The following is a 15334-nucleotide window of genomic DNA, read 5'->3' on the forward strand; positions in this document are numbered from 1 at the left end:
CCACCAATATCTTTCAATCTGTCTATCCTGCTTGTTCACGCCCATATCTGCCTTGGTTAAGTTTATAATGGTGGCAGGACGACCTATCCCAAAAATAATATATGCCCTTCTGTTTAGCTCGGTGTGAATAGAGACTGGTGTTTCTTAATCATTTTATAATTAAATCCCACCTGTTCCAACAATTTCTAGTGAAGTTGATCAGTCTTCATGGGAAATTCTTAGGGTTCAGGGCATTTGACACCATTAAAATGTTTCCACTCCCTTTTGTTTTAGAAACAACTTAAATACATTTTCAAAAACATTTCCATCCTTCTGCATACCCAATTTGAAACTGAATTGAAAAAACCCCTTCCAAAATAAATCTACTATTGCATATTCATTCACGGTATGAGGTGTGTACCATAGGTCAAGAACACACAGGAACTGGCCTCACTTATCTGGAACTCCAGTTATAGCCGTATCCAGATACTTTTAAAGTGGCCAAATATCTCTAACTGCTTTCCTCAGTACCGCAGTCTCCAATGACATTTTGACCAGAGAAAATGAAACCCCCTTTTTTTCTGGACAAGAAATTTACATTTCGTTAATATTCACAGCAGGGTAGCCTAGTGAGCGGCAGGGTAGCCTAGTGGTTAGAGTGTTGGACTAGTAACTGGAAGGTTGCAAGTTCAACCCCCCGAGCTGACAAGGTACAAATCTGTCATTCTGCCCCTGAACAGGCAGTTTTGTTACACTCAAGAGTCAATAATAGAGCATTGTGATGGGCTGTTAGCAAAGATGGGAAAAGTTTGAGGGGGGCTTGACTTGTAAACAGTGTAGTCATTAATTGTTCTGTATGAGCACCTACAGTTGTACTGTTGAGTAGACAAGCACTGCCAACAATGGAGGGAATAGGCTAGAAGAGTATACTAACAGCCCCTTTCCCCATGCCAAAGAACTGACTGCAAGGGTGGGAAAAGTTTGAGGAGCACTTGTCTTGTAGACAGTTTAGTGTATTGGTGATTTAGTTTTTGTTTTCATAAGATGGCATTGTGCTTTTTTAAATACCTTTTGGCTGTCCTGGCTTGTTTCACAGTCAGATGATGTGGAGCTGCGGCTTGTTCCAGGCTGAAAGCTTCCATCCAATGGGTCTACAGGCTCTGTACGACTAACATTCACACACAATACCCTCCCCCAACAATCACAAGTCAGTCACCCACACCATCTCCAATTTAGATTTCAAGCCATGCATAAACAACCAATACAGAGAGCTACAGTAGCCTACTTGTAAACACACCCACTGTGACAAGACATGGACCATGTTTATGCCTAGCTCCAGTATATTTATTTGCTCGTCATGGAAAGATTTAGTCGATTTTAGCACCATTTTAGAGTGTTACTTACACTAGTTCCTGGTGCTGAGCTTGATTTTGATGCCTTTGCAGATTTTGATAAGATCGGACTCTAAATAGTACACAGTCACGTTAGCCTCTGTGGTAGTTAGTTAGCTAGCTAACAGTTGGATAATGTAACCTAATGAAGCTAGCGTGGTGAGGGTAGGTAGCAACACATCTGCCACGCTCATCCTCAACACTGGAGCTCCCCAGAGGTGTGTCCCCTCCTGTACTCCCTGTTCACCCATGACTGCATGGCCAGGCACGACTCCAACACCAAGTTTGCAGACGACACAACAGTGGTAGGCCTGATCACCAACAACGACGAGACAGCCTATAGGGAGGAGGTCAGAGACCTGGCCGGGTGGTGCCTGAATAACAATCTATCCTTCAACGTAACCAAGACTAAGGAGATGATTATGGACTACAGGAAAAGAGGACCGAGCACGCCCCCATTCTCATCCACGGGGCTGTAGTGGAGCAGGTTGAGAGCTTCAAGTTCCATGGTGTCCACATCAACAACAAACTAGAATGATCCAAACACACCAAGACAGTCGTGAAGAGGGCATGACAAAGCCTATTCCCCCTCACGAAACTAAAAAGATTTGGCATGGGTCCTGAGATCCTCAAAAGGTGCTACAGCTGCAACATCGAGAGCATGGTTGCATCACTGCCGGGTACGGCAATTGCTCAGACTCTGACCGCAAGGCACTACAGAGGGTAGTACGTACGGTCCAGTACATCACTGGGGCTAAGCTGCCTGCCATCCAGCACCTCTATACCAGGCGATGTCAGAGGAAGACCCAAAAAATTGTCAAAGACCCCAGCCACCCCAGTCATAGACTGTTCTCTCTACTACCGCATGACAAGCGGTACCAGAGTGCCAAGTCTAGGACAAAAAGGCTTCTCACAGTTTTTACCCCCAAGCCATAAGACTCCTGAACAGGTAGTCAAAATGGCTACCCGGACTATTTGCATTGTGCCCCCCCCCCCAACCCCCCCTTTTACGCTGCTGCTACTCTCTGTTTATCATATATGCATAGTCACTTTAACTATACATTCATGTACATACTACCTCAATTGGGCCGACCAAACAGTGCTCCCGCACATTGGCTAACTGGGTTATCGGCATTGTGTCCCACCCGCCAACCCCTCTTTTACGCTACTGCTACTGCTACTCTCTGTTCATCATATATGCATAGTCAAAATTAACCATATCTACATGTACATACTACCTCAATCAGCCTGTCTAACCGGTGACTGTATGTAGCCTCGCTACTTTTATAGCCTCGCTACTGTACATAGCCTGTCTTTTTACTGTTGTTTTATTTCTTTACCTAACTATTGTTCACCTAAAACCTTTTTTGCACTATTGGTTAGAGCCTGTAAGTAAGCATTTCACTGTAAGGTCTACCTACACCTGTTGTATTCGGCGCACCTGACAAATAAACTATGATTTGATTTGATGGAGTTCGCTATCTAGCTAGGTAACATTAGCTACCTCAAATTGACTTATTTTCTGCTGTGCTGATGTTGGCTGATCGGATAGCTCCCTCTTTGAAGTGAAGGGGAAAATCAATAGAATAGCATCACTATTCAACGACATGACAACCCCATCAGTTAAAACTTCAGTTCCATTTAAAAATCCTCTGGCTGAAAGTGATGGTTACAAAGACAGACATTCTGGTATTTCTCACCTCCACAGGGCAGTCCTGAAATCGCTATGAATGTTGGGTATTGTGGTTTGCTTACAACAACAATACCAAGCATTCAAAGCGAGGGAGCCCCCCCCCTATCCACAAACAGCAGAGGGAGCACCCCCCTATCCACATCGATGGAACAGTAGTGGAGAAGGTGGAAAGTTTTAAGTTCCTCTGTGTACACAACACGGACAAACGGTCCACCCACACAGAAAGCGTGGTGAAGAAGGCGCAACAGCGCCTCTTCAACCTCAGGAGGCTGAAGAAATTTGGCTTGGCACCTAAAACCCTCATAAACTCCTACAGATACATAATCGAGAGCATCCTGTCGGGCTGTATCACCACCTGGTACGGCAACTGCACCACCCTCAACAGCAAGGCACTCCAGAGGGTGGTGCGGTCTGCACAACACATGACCGGGACACCTCCAGGACACAGGAAGGCCATAAAGATCATCAAGGACAACAACCACCTGAGCCACTGCCTGTTCACCCTGCTAGCATCCAGAAGGCGAGGTCAGTACAGGTGCATCAAAGCTGGGACCGAGAGACTGAAACATACAGACTCAAACATACAGACTCAAATCACTGGCCACTTTAATAAATTGATTTAATAATGGTATCACTAGTCACTTTAAATAATGCCACTTTAATAATGTTTACATGTCCTACATTACTCATCTCATATGTATATACTGTATTTTACACCATCTAGCTGTCCCTCAGACCATCACAGTCACCTAATCATCCCCAGCTTACAATTGGCTCATTCATCCCCCTCCTCTCCCCTGTAACTATTCCCCAGGTCATTGCTGTAAATGAGAACGTGTTCTCAGTCAACGTACCTGGTAAAATAATGGTCAAATAAAATTGTAAAAAAATATTGCCTATGCCGCACGGTCAGCCATATATGTTCATATTCTCATTCCATCCCCTTACATTGTGTGTATAAGGTAGTCGCTGTGAATTTGTTAGATTAGTTGTTAGATATTACTGCACTGTCAGACTAGAAGCGCAAGCATTTCACTACACTCGCATTAACATCTGCTAACCATGTGTATGTGACCAACAAAATGTCATTTGATTTGATTTGATTTGTCGCTGGACCGTTTCTACCAGTGAGATGCAGAAAGTCTTGTATTTGTGTGTAGTGAGAAAATTCTAAATGTGTTTTTATTTAAATTTTATTGAACCTTTATTTAACTAGGCAAGTCAGTTAAGAATTAAGAACAAATTCTTATTTACAATGACGGCCTACCAAAAGGCAAAAGGCCTGCGGGGACAGGGGCTTGGGATAAATACATTTTTTTTTTAAATACAATATAAATATAGGATAAAACACACATCACAACAGGAGAGACCCAACACTACATAAAAAGAGACCTAAGACAACAACATAACAAGGCAGCAAAACATGACAACACAGCATGATAGCAACACAGCATGACAACAACATGATAGCAACACAACATGGTAGCAACACAAAAACATGGTACAAACATTATTGGACACAGTCAACAGCACAAAGGTCAAGAAGGTAGAGACAACAATACATCACACAAAGCAGTCACAACTGTCAGTGAGAGTGTCCATAACTGAGTCTTTGAATGAAGAGATTGAGATAAAACTGTCCTGTTTGAGTGTTTGTTGCAGCTCGTTCCAGTCGCTAGCTGCAGCGAACTGAAAAGACGAGAGACCCAGGGATGTGTGTGCTTTGGGGACCTTTAACAGAATGTGACTGGCAGAACGGGTGTTGTATGTGGAGGATGAGGGCTGCAGTAGATATCTCAGATGAGGGCAGTGAGGCCTAAGAGGGTTTTATAAATAAGCATCAACCAGTGAGTCTTGCGATGGGTATACAGAGATGAACAGTTTACAGAGGAGTATAGAATGCAGTGATGTGTCCTATAAGGAGCATTGGTGGCAAATCTGATGGCCGAATGGTAAAGAACATCTGCCGATCTATAAATTATGTCTCCGTAATCTAACATGGGAAATAGGAGTGATTACGATAGAGGAAACCAAGTCTAGATTTAACTTAGCCTGCAGCTTTGATCATATGTATGATACATGTGAAATGTTAGTAACATATTAATGGACATACAATATTTATATAAAAGTATGTGGACACCCCTACAAATGAGTGGATTCGGCTATTTCAGCCACACCCATTGCTGACAGGTGTATAAAATAGAGCACACGCGATGCGATCTTCAGAGAAAAACATTGGCAGTAGAATGGCCTTACTGAAGAGCTCAGTAACTTTCAACATCTCAGTTCGTCAAATTTCTGTCCTGCCCGGTCAACTGTAAGTGCTGTTATTGTGAAGTGGAAATGTCTAGGAGCAACAGCTGCTCAGCCACAAAGTGGCAGGCCACACAAGCTTACAAAATGGGACAGCCGAGTGCTGAAGCACGTGGCAAATAAAAATGGTCTGTCCTCGGTTGCAACACACTACCGAGTTCCAAACTGCCTCTGGAAGCGTCAGCACAAGAACTGTTCGTAGGGAGGTTCATGAAATGGGTTTCCATGGCCGAACAGCTGCACACAAGCCTAAGATCACCATGTGCAATGCCAAGCTTCGGCTAGAGTGGTGTAAAGCTCACCTCCATTGGACTCTGGAGCAGTGGAAATGCGTTCTTTGGAGTGATGAATCACTCTTCACCATCCATGATTTTCTCCCTCTCCCCCTCTCTCTCCCTCTCTCCACCGACCTCTTCCCTCTCCCTTCCTCCCTCTCCCTCTTCCCTCCTATGTCCCTCTCTCCAGCTCCCTCTCCCCCTCCCCTTTCCTTATCCCCGCCTACCTTCCTCCCCTCTTCCTCCCTCCTCCCTCTCTTTCCCTCCCTCTCTCCTTCTCTCTTCCTCCATCTCTCCTTCCCTGTGGGGACTCTCATGCAGCTGTCAGATAGAGTGTGATGATCTATGGGTGGTTGCATGGGAGCAATTAGAGAGAGAGAGAGAAATAAGAAAGAGAAAATTGTAAATACAACCTATATTTATCTGTTTGTTTATTTTCCCTTTCATACTTCAACTATTTGCACATTGTTACAACACTGTAAATAGCCAATAATATAACATTTGTTATGTATGATCTTTTATATGTTTTGTGAGTGTAATGTTTACTGTTAATTTCTGATTGTTTATTTCCCTTGTTAATTTCCTGTATATTTCTCTTGCTTTGGCAATGTAAACATATTTTTCCTATGCCAATAAAGCCCTTTCAATTGAATTGAATGGAATTGAGACAGAGAGAGGGGGGAGATGGATTGCTAAGAGACATGGAGAGGAGTGTTGATGGAGGAAGGAGGTTAGAGGAGAGAAATGGAGAGGAGTGTTGATGGAAGAAGGAGGTTAGAGGAGAGAAATGGAGAGGAGTGTTGATGGAGGGAAGGAGGTCAGAGGAGAGAAATGGAGAGGAGTGTTGATATAGGGAAGGTCAGAGGAGAGAAATGGAGAGGAGTGTTGATGGAGGAAGGAGGTCAGAGGAGAGAAATGGAGAGGAGTGTTGATGGAGGAAGGAGGTTAGAGGAGAGAAATGGAGAGGAGTGTTGATGGAGGAAGGAGGTTAGAGGAGAGGAATGTAGAGGAGTGTTGATGGAGGGAAGGTCAGAGGAGAGAAATGGAGAGGAGTGTTGATGGAGGAAGGAGGTCAGAGGAGAGAAATGGAGAGGAGTGTTGATGGAGGGAAGGAGGTTAGAGGAGAGAAATGGAGAGGAGTGTTGATGTAGGGAAGGAGGTTAGAGGAGAGAAATGGAGAGGAGTGTTGATGGAGGAGTGAGGTTAGAGGAGAGAAATGGAGATGAGTGTTGATGGAGGAATGAGGTTAGAGGAGAGAAATGGAGAGGAGTGTTGATGTAGGGAAGGAGGTTAGAGGAGAGAAATGGAGAGGAGTGTTGATGGAGGAGTGAGGTTAGAGGAGAGAAATGGAGATGAGTGTTGATGGAGGAATGAGGTTAGAGGAGAGAAATGGAGAGGAGTGTTGATGTAGGGAAGGAGGTTAGAGGAGAGAAATGGAGAGGAGTGTTGATGGAGGAGTGAGGTTAGAGGAGAGAAATGGAGATGAGTGTTGATGGAGGAATGAGGTTAGAGGAGAGAAATGGAGAGGAGTGTTGATGGAGGAAGGAGGTTAGAGGAGAGAAATCAGAGTGGTGATAGACTGGGTGAATGTGTGAGGTTGGGTTGAGATTACAAAATGAGTTGCTTATGATTATTCAAAAGTGTCTGCAACCCCCACTGCCCCAAATCAGTCCCATGCCTGGATTCAATCTGGGCCATTAGAGTACCAGCCACATCCAGATGGGGACACCTGTGGGTGTGTGCTTGTGTGTGTATCTGTTTGTTTGTTTATGCGTGTAAGTGCATGCGTGTGCATGTGTGTGTGTGTGTGAGAGAGAGAGAGAGAGAGAGAGAGAGAGAGAGAGAGAGAGAGAGAGAGAGAGAGAGAGAGAGAAGGCAGAGTTAACTGTAATCATTTCAGCCAGCTTCAGCAAAAACAATTTGGCAGTATGATATGCAGACAGTGCTTACAACGCAGTAAATACATACTGTAAGCTCCGTATGGTGTAGGCCTACACAGTCACAAACAACGCACTCATGCATAAATACACACACACACACACACACACACACACACACACACACTTGGGTGAACATCTTAAGGCAAAGCATCAGTCTCTCCACCTCTCAGAGGGGTGCTATTGGACAGGCAGGATGTGAGGAAGAGGAGTTAGGAATGTCTGTCTCTGGTTCCATTCAGATGTCTGGTCCTCACTCAGTGTCTGGAGAGTTTGTGTGTGAATATGTGTGTGTGTTTGTCGGTACAGCCTGCAGATAGGAGTCCCAAGGCATACTGGTGTCTGGCCTATAAGGCAGACACAGAAAACACCCGGCACATTTAGCTGATTTTGCAAATAAAAACATTGTAACGACGTTCGTCTGTACGAGAGGCGGACCAAAGCGCAGCGTGGTTGTTTTGATTCATGTTTTAATAAATAACTTCACATGAACAAACTAACAAAAACAAGAAATGTGAAAACGCAAAACAGTCCTATCCTGTGACAACAAACACAGTGACAGGAACAATCACCCACCAACACACAGTGACACCCAGGCTACCTAAGTATGATTCTCAATCAGAGACAACTAATGACACCTGCCTCTGATTGAGAACCATACTAGGCAGAAACATAGAAATACCCAAATCATAGAAAAACAAACATAGACTGCCCACCCAACTCACGCCCTGACCATACTAACTACATACAAAACAAAGGAAATAGAGGTCAGAACGTGACAAACATGATCTAAGTTTCTCCTCCGTTTCCGACTGGAGAAAATCTTCAGTGATTCAGAGAGGATGGAGACAGAGACAACTCTCTGTCAATAAAGGAATTATGAAACGGAATGTTTGCATTTCTCCCCGTTGAGGGACATTGTGGTTCTGATAGCAGAATTATGTTCTCCAGGTACATCACCCAATTAAATTATATTACTCTCAGTCTGCAAACCAGAATGTGTCAGATCCTGGTCGAATGAAACAGACGGAGATCCAGCTAAATGGTCGAAAAGGTTTATTCACGGAACGTTCTGAAGTCAAGAATACAAATCAATTCATTTTATACTGACTTCTCACGCCCACACATACACACAAACATATGCACACACATACACACAAACATACGCACACACATACACACAACCATATGCACACACATACACATTCACACAACCATACGCACACACATACACATTCACACAACCATACGCACACACACACACAAACATACGCACACACATACACACAAACATACGCACACACATACACACAACCATATGCACACACATACACATTCACACAACCATACGCACACACATACACATTCACACAACCATATGCACACACATACACATTCACACAACCATACGCAAACACATACACATTCACACAACCATACGCACACACATACACATTCACACAACCATACGCACACACATACACACAACCATACGCACACACATACACACAACCATATGCACACACATACACACAACCATACGCATACACATACACACAACCATATGCACACACATACACATTCACACAACCATACGCACACACATACACATTCACACAACCATACGCACACACATACACACAAACATACGCAGACACTGTCTGTCTCACTTCCCAGCCGACAGAGATAGTGACTGTCCTTGAGACGTACTCCCCGTTCTCTCACAAATCTCTAGTCTGGTCGGCACCGAGCTCAGACAGTCTGTTTAAAATACCATAAAGGCCTATTGTTTTACCCTAATTCTGACTAGGACTACACATTTATTGATTATGATTTCATACATTCTAATCAATTCCATACAATTATATGTTTCAGGGAGGAAAATTCTAATCATTCAATTAACAGACAATTCTCACCTATCAGGTTCGGATGCGGGTTTAAACACAGAATTACTTTTGTTTCCTTTGGCAATGGTTGACGTGAGACATAAACACCTACATATCATGTGTCAGTGGGAAAAGAGATCCTGGCAGACACACCTTCCACCCTCACACCCTCCTCTCCTCACCCGCAGAGCCTCCTCCTCACACCCTCCTCTCCTCACCCGCAGAGCTTCCTCCTCACACCCTCCTCTTCTTACCCACACAGCCTCCTCCTCATACCCTCCTCCACTCACCCACACAGCCTCCTCCCCACACCCTCCTCCCCTCACCCTCACACCGTCACACCCTCCTCCCCTCACCCACACAGCCTCCTCCCCACACCCTCCTCCCCTCACCCGCACAGCGTCCTCACTAGCCTACCGATCTCTGGTTGAGGTCAAATTAGTAAACATGATCCTCGTGAATTTGCACATCCAATGTAAGTGGTAACAACGAGTCAAAATCCACTACTTAGCCTAATTATTGTTTTCTGACACATTCAGTGATTTTCTTTCCCAAGTTTCACATGTGCAGAGTCGTGGCGCATAGGCTATTTAGTGTGCGTTGATTGACAACTGAACAGCAACTATTCACTAGTTTATTAAAAGGTGTGGAACTGACTGAATAAAGTCGATCTCCTGTACCTCTTTGCCATCTATAAATCATGCAACATGGTTATATGTCCATGGCATCACATCCGGACAAGTCAACCAAAGGATTTCCTAGGTTTCCTTTCCTAGGATGTTGGGTCTTGTCAGACAGTGACACTAAAGTGAGAACTCTTGTCTCATCAGTCAGTGTAGCCTCCCGAATCGTATCCATGAGAGAGCTGTTCACTTGGCTCCCTAATTTGCATAGGCTACTGTTAGGCCTAAGGTTTTGGAGATGATCTGCAGATAAATTATGAAAACATTAGATGAAGATGGTGAATCATCACTGCAGGAACAATAGGTAGTGGAGAGCATCAGGCAGGTCCAAATATGATAATTAAGGCCCTCACGGAATCCATAAAATGGAATTCAACAATATTCAAAAATGTATTGACCTTAGTAGGGAATCAACTAAAAGTATTAAAAATAAATGAAGTCGCTCCAAGATTATCATAACACATGAACAGAATGCATCAGTGATTCGTAATTCCTGCAAATTTCTGAGGAGGCAATGAGAATGCCCATGTCTGTGTATGTGCAGTAGCCGTTAGCGATGAATCTCTCAATTAAATGTTAACTATAAAGTAGCCTATGCTTACCTGACAGAATGATATCATGATTATTTTCGTCAATAGCAAACTGTCGTGACGTTGTATTAGGTAATGTGACGACTGTTGTTCATCGAATTATTAAAGTTTCTAATTGCGTGATTAACTGAATCAAGCAATTATTAGCTCATTAACCTGGGGAACCATGGGAAAACTAGTGTTTATTGAGTTTCTATATCCCAAATGAACTCAAAGAAAGTCAGGATATCAGCCGCTGATTAACCAGTTACCTCTACAATCTGGTTCTGAACGTCGTATAGCCCGTGAATCTGCACGGACCCGGGTCTCACCAATGAGTTCGTACCACACCAATCTTAGTCAAATATTTATTTACTAAAAACTAAAATGATGATAAAAGATACACATAGACAAAACACATTATAGGCTATTGATTAGAACTCTTTATAACGGGCCAAAACACTATGACGCGTGTTACCCAAAATGGGAATTTCAAAAGAGAGAGAAAAAAGAAAGTACACGAGAAATATACATTTGGGTGAATTTGTCAGCTATGCTCTTCTAACCCTAGCCTTGCCCCAAACTGCCGCTCTTATTGGTCAGAATATAATGATGTAATTACGTGGGGATGATCTCCGAGGATTCTCTGCGTGGACCGTTCCGCTGTTCGATGACGCACTTCTCCTGTGCACCTCCCTGCTCGTCCTCCCGGTGTCCGTGTCCTTTTTGGCTTAGCAGTCTGTTCCCTCACCCTTTTCTCTGGAAGGGGTCTTCTGAGGACAGACAGCTCTGTAGCTCAAAGCTCACAGCATAGGAATGAAACCGTTTAGATACCACGATTCGATGGGAGATGGAGGCTAGGTGGTTCGACTTGAATTCACCCGCTTAGACACAGCTACTAATCCTTAGCTTGGGTAGAAAATGATTTTTTGTCCTCAAACTTCGGTTGCGTTCTGGGTTCGTTGACTTTTTTAGACCTCGCTGCAGCTGGGGTCACGTAGTCCTGCTGTAAATTCTATACTCACAGGTTTTATACCCTTGTGTGGGCGTAGCCGCCTTTAGGGCAATTCTCTGGGCGTACCAAGTTAATGAGGCAAGGTCCAGATTTGACTCAAATACAATTTTAGACAACTAACTTAACATTTCATCTGCCCCAAAACATTCTCTTTGATTTGGATATTTCCATACAGCGTACAATGTATAAACATCAAACATATACTAGGAAAACCCTTCACATTACAATGTTTTTGTAATAACGTCATCTATTAACCTTTAATAACAGAACAAAAATGACATACATTTTCATATTCCATGTATCGTCATGACCACCATTGTGGCTGACGAAAACCATTGTTCCAAAGTCCCCCTAGTTCATGTTTAATGTTCTGAGGCTGGTTGTCCATAGTAACAGGACAAAGGAATTTGTCTGTGGCCTAAGATTTACCAGGGGCGTGAGGGGCCATAACCCATCCCCCCCCCACATCTTCAGACCCCTAGATCTCTCCTCCTCTGGTGGGGTTGAGAGATAATCTGTAGGGTTGTGGTCTCCTGTAACCTGACCTGATCAGGACAGTCATGACAAAACTCTATCATCCCAAAAACACTGCTGAACAACAGCTTCTTGCTAGGTGTGCACTAATCTCGCAGATTTTTCCCAACTGGACTCCTCTCCACTTCTCTCAGGGGTATTTTCAAATCAGCACTGTCTAAACCAGGGCGTATTCACTTTGCCTGGCTACCCAGACTTCTTGCTCCAGCCAAACTCTGCGCCACACCCACAGATGTTACTTTCTTCTCTGCAATGAGTCTGGATCTGAGTACCTCCCAGACCCTTCACTGAATGCGACCACATGCGGGAATGTCTGATTGGTCCAGAAACCGATGGGTAGGGCCAGATACAGCACATGTGTCATTGGCTCATTGGTACTCTGATTGGTTAGACACGATCCAATCGCTGAATACTTTGTTTTGTAAAACGCCCCTCGGGCCCCTCGTGCCCCTCGTCACCACAAGCGACTTCAATGATGGCAGTCTCAGACTAAAGTATATAGTGAATGACAGAGCAGCGGAAGAATTTAGCGTGACTCATCAGGCTAGGATTCACAAGAAACCAAACGGAAAAAAACTACAAATACCAAGGTGTCTGGTTAGACTGTAAACTACAAATACCAAGGTGTCTAGTTAGACTGTAAACTACAAATACCTACGTGTCTGGTTAGACTGTAAACGCTCCTTCCAGACTCACATTAAGCATCTCCAATCCAAAATTAAATCTAGAATCGACTTCCTATTTTGCAACAAAGCCTCCTTCACTCATGCTGCCAAACATACCCTCGTAAAACTGACTGATCCTACCGATCCTTAACTACGGCGATGTAATTTACAAAATAGCCTCCAACACTCTACTCAGCAAATTGGATGTAGTCTATCACAGTGCTATCTGTTTAGTTACCAAAGCCCCATATACTACCCACCACTGCAACCTGTATGCTCGTTGGCTGACCCTCACTACATATTCGTCGCCAAACCCACTGGCTCCAGGTCATCTGTAAGTCTATGCTAGGTAAAGCCCCGCCTTATCTCAGCTCACTGGTCACCATTGCAACACCCACCCGTAGCACGCGCTCCAGCAGGTATATTTCCCTGGTCATCCCCAAAGCCAACACTTCCTTTGGCCACCTTTCCTTCCAGTTCTCTGCTGCCAATGACTGGAACGAATTGAAAATAATCACTGAAGCTGGAGTCTTATATCTCCCTCTCTAACTTTAAGCATCAGCTGTCCGAGCAGCTTACCCATCACTGTACCTGTACACGGCAAATGGTAAATAGCACAGCCAACTACCTCATCCCCATATTGTTACTTAACCTCTTGCTCCTTTGTGCCCCAGTATCTCTACTTGCACATCATCATCTGCACATCTATCACTCGAGTGTTAATGCTAAATTGTAATTATTTTGCCTCCATGGCGTATTTATTGCCTTACCTCCCCACTCTTCTACATTTGCACACACTGTACATAGATTTTTCTATTGTGTTATTGACTGTACGTTTGTTTATGTGTAACTCTGTGTTGTTGTTTTTGTCGCACTGCTTTGCTTTATCTTGGCCAGGTCGCAGTTGATGAGAACTTGTTCTCAACTGGCCTACGTAGTTAAATAAAGGTGAAATTAAAATAAAATGTAAAAAAAACTGAACTTGTCCAATAAGAAACTCTCATCTTCGTTGCTAAATGTTTTGCTATGATGTACACTAATGAATGCCACCCTGTATTCTAACCTGTCTTCATCTTTGATTCCACCAGACAGCAACTTCATCCTGGCTAATGCCCAGGTGTCCAAGGCCCAAGGTTTCCCCATCGTCTACTGTTCTGATGGCTTCTGTGAGCTCACAGGCTTCTCCCGCGCTGAGGTCATGCAGAAGAGCTGTGCCTGTAAGTTCCTGTATGGCCCAGAGAGCAGCGAGACCATCATCCTCAGCATCGACGACGCCCTGGATGAACGGAAGGACTTCAAGGAAGAAATCATGTTCTACAAAAAGGCTGGTGAGGAAAGGGGCGGGGGCTAATCTCCTGTCTCCTGCACTGATCTGAAGACTCAGGATAGGTGAAAGTGTACTGACTTGTTCAGTTCTTTCACACCAATATTCTGGCAACAACATCAATATGTCTTGACTGAATCACTTACGTAGTGCTATCAAGCTTAGTTACTCATATACAATTTGACAAAGGTTAAATGGACACTTATTTTAAGAAGGATGCTAAGCCTTGAGACAACAGGCTTCTCCTGTTGCTACTGTATAGCTGGAGTGTTCCCATTTAGACCAGTTTAGATGGATGGGTGGGTGGATTGAAGGAGGGAGGGAAGTAAGCTGTGATTGGCAACGTGGTCAGGTCTCCTAATAAGCCTATGAAACACGAACATCTCTCTCTGATATGCCCTGTGATTATTACTTAAAACCCATATCTTAAAGGGCAATTCCGTCACTTTTCAACCTCATATGCATCATCTTCAGCACCAAACCAGTGTCTACATATGTGAAACACAATGTCTCTATGACCTGTGGTTAAAAGTTAGAAAGGCCAAGCTGAAAAAATGCTTCTCTGTGACATCACAAAACTGAGATCTTCAAAACCTTCTGGAGTTTCTAGTCCAAGTATTTTCTTACTCCTCATGTCACTGTGAATCTCATAGTGTTTGAAAATCACTGTTTTTAAAATTTGATGTCATCGGGTAGCACTTTTTAACTTAATATAAAAAAAATTGTAAAAAATGCTGTTTTAACATATGTTGACACTGGTATTGTGTTGGAGATAATGACCGTGAGGTTGAAAAGTGGTGGAGCTGTCCTTTAACACATGAAACTTTAATAACACTCAGCGCTGGTGACTGGCTGCTCTCTCTCTCTCTGTCCCTCTCTCTCTGTCCCTCTCTCTCTGTCCCTCTCTCTCTCTCTCTCTCTCTCTCTGTCCCCCTCTCTCTCTCTCTCTCTCTCTCTCTCTCTCTCTCTCTCTCTCTCTCTCTCTCTCTCTCCCTCTCCCTCTCTCTCTCTCTCTCTCTCTCTGTCTCTCTCTCTCTCTCTCTCTCTCTCTCTCTCTCTCTCTGTCCCTC

At 43.9% G+C, this 15334-nt stretch overlaps 1 protein-coding gene across 1 annotated transcript in view; it reads left to right on the plus strand.

The window, feature by feature from the left end:
* The window catches only part of LOC110489387 (voltage-gated delayed rectifier potassium channel KCNH8-like), a 131721-nt gene that overhangs the window by 30478 nt on the left and 85909 nt on the right, over positions 1-15334 (plus strand). The window contains exon 2 of the mRNA XM_090227442.1: positions 14029-14268. Within this exon, the coding sequence (XP_090083568.1) occupies positions 14029-14268 (240 nt within the window). The remainder of the gene's footprint in view (positions 1-14028; positions 14269-15334) is intronic.

The sequence above is a fragment of the Oncorhynchus mykiss genome, chromosome 30 (genome assembly GCF_057628025.1).
Source record: "Oncorhynchus mykiss isolate SJ-2025 chromosome 30, ASM5762802v1, whole genome shotgun sequence".
NCBI lineage: Eukaryota > Metazoa > Chordata > Actinopteri > Salmoniformes > Salmonidae > Oncorhynchus > Oncorhynchus mykiss.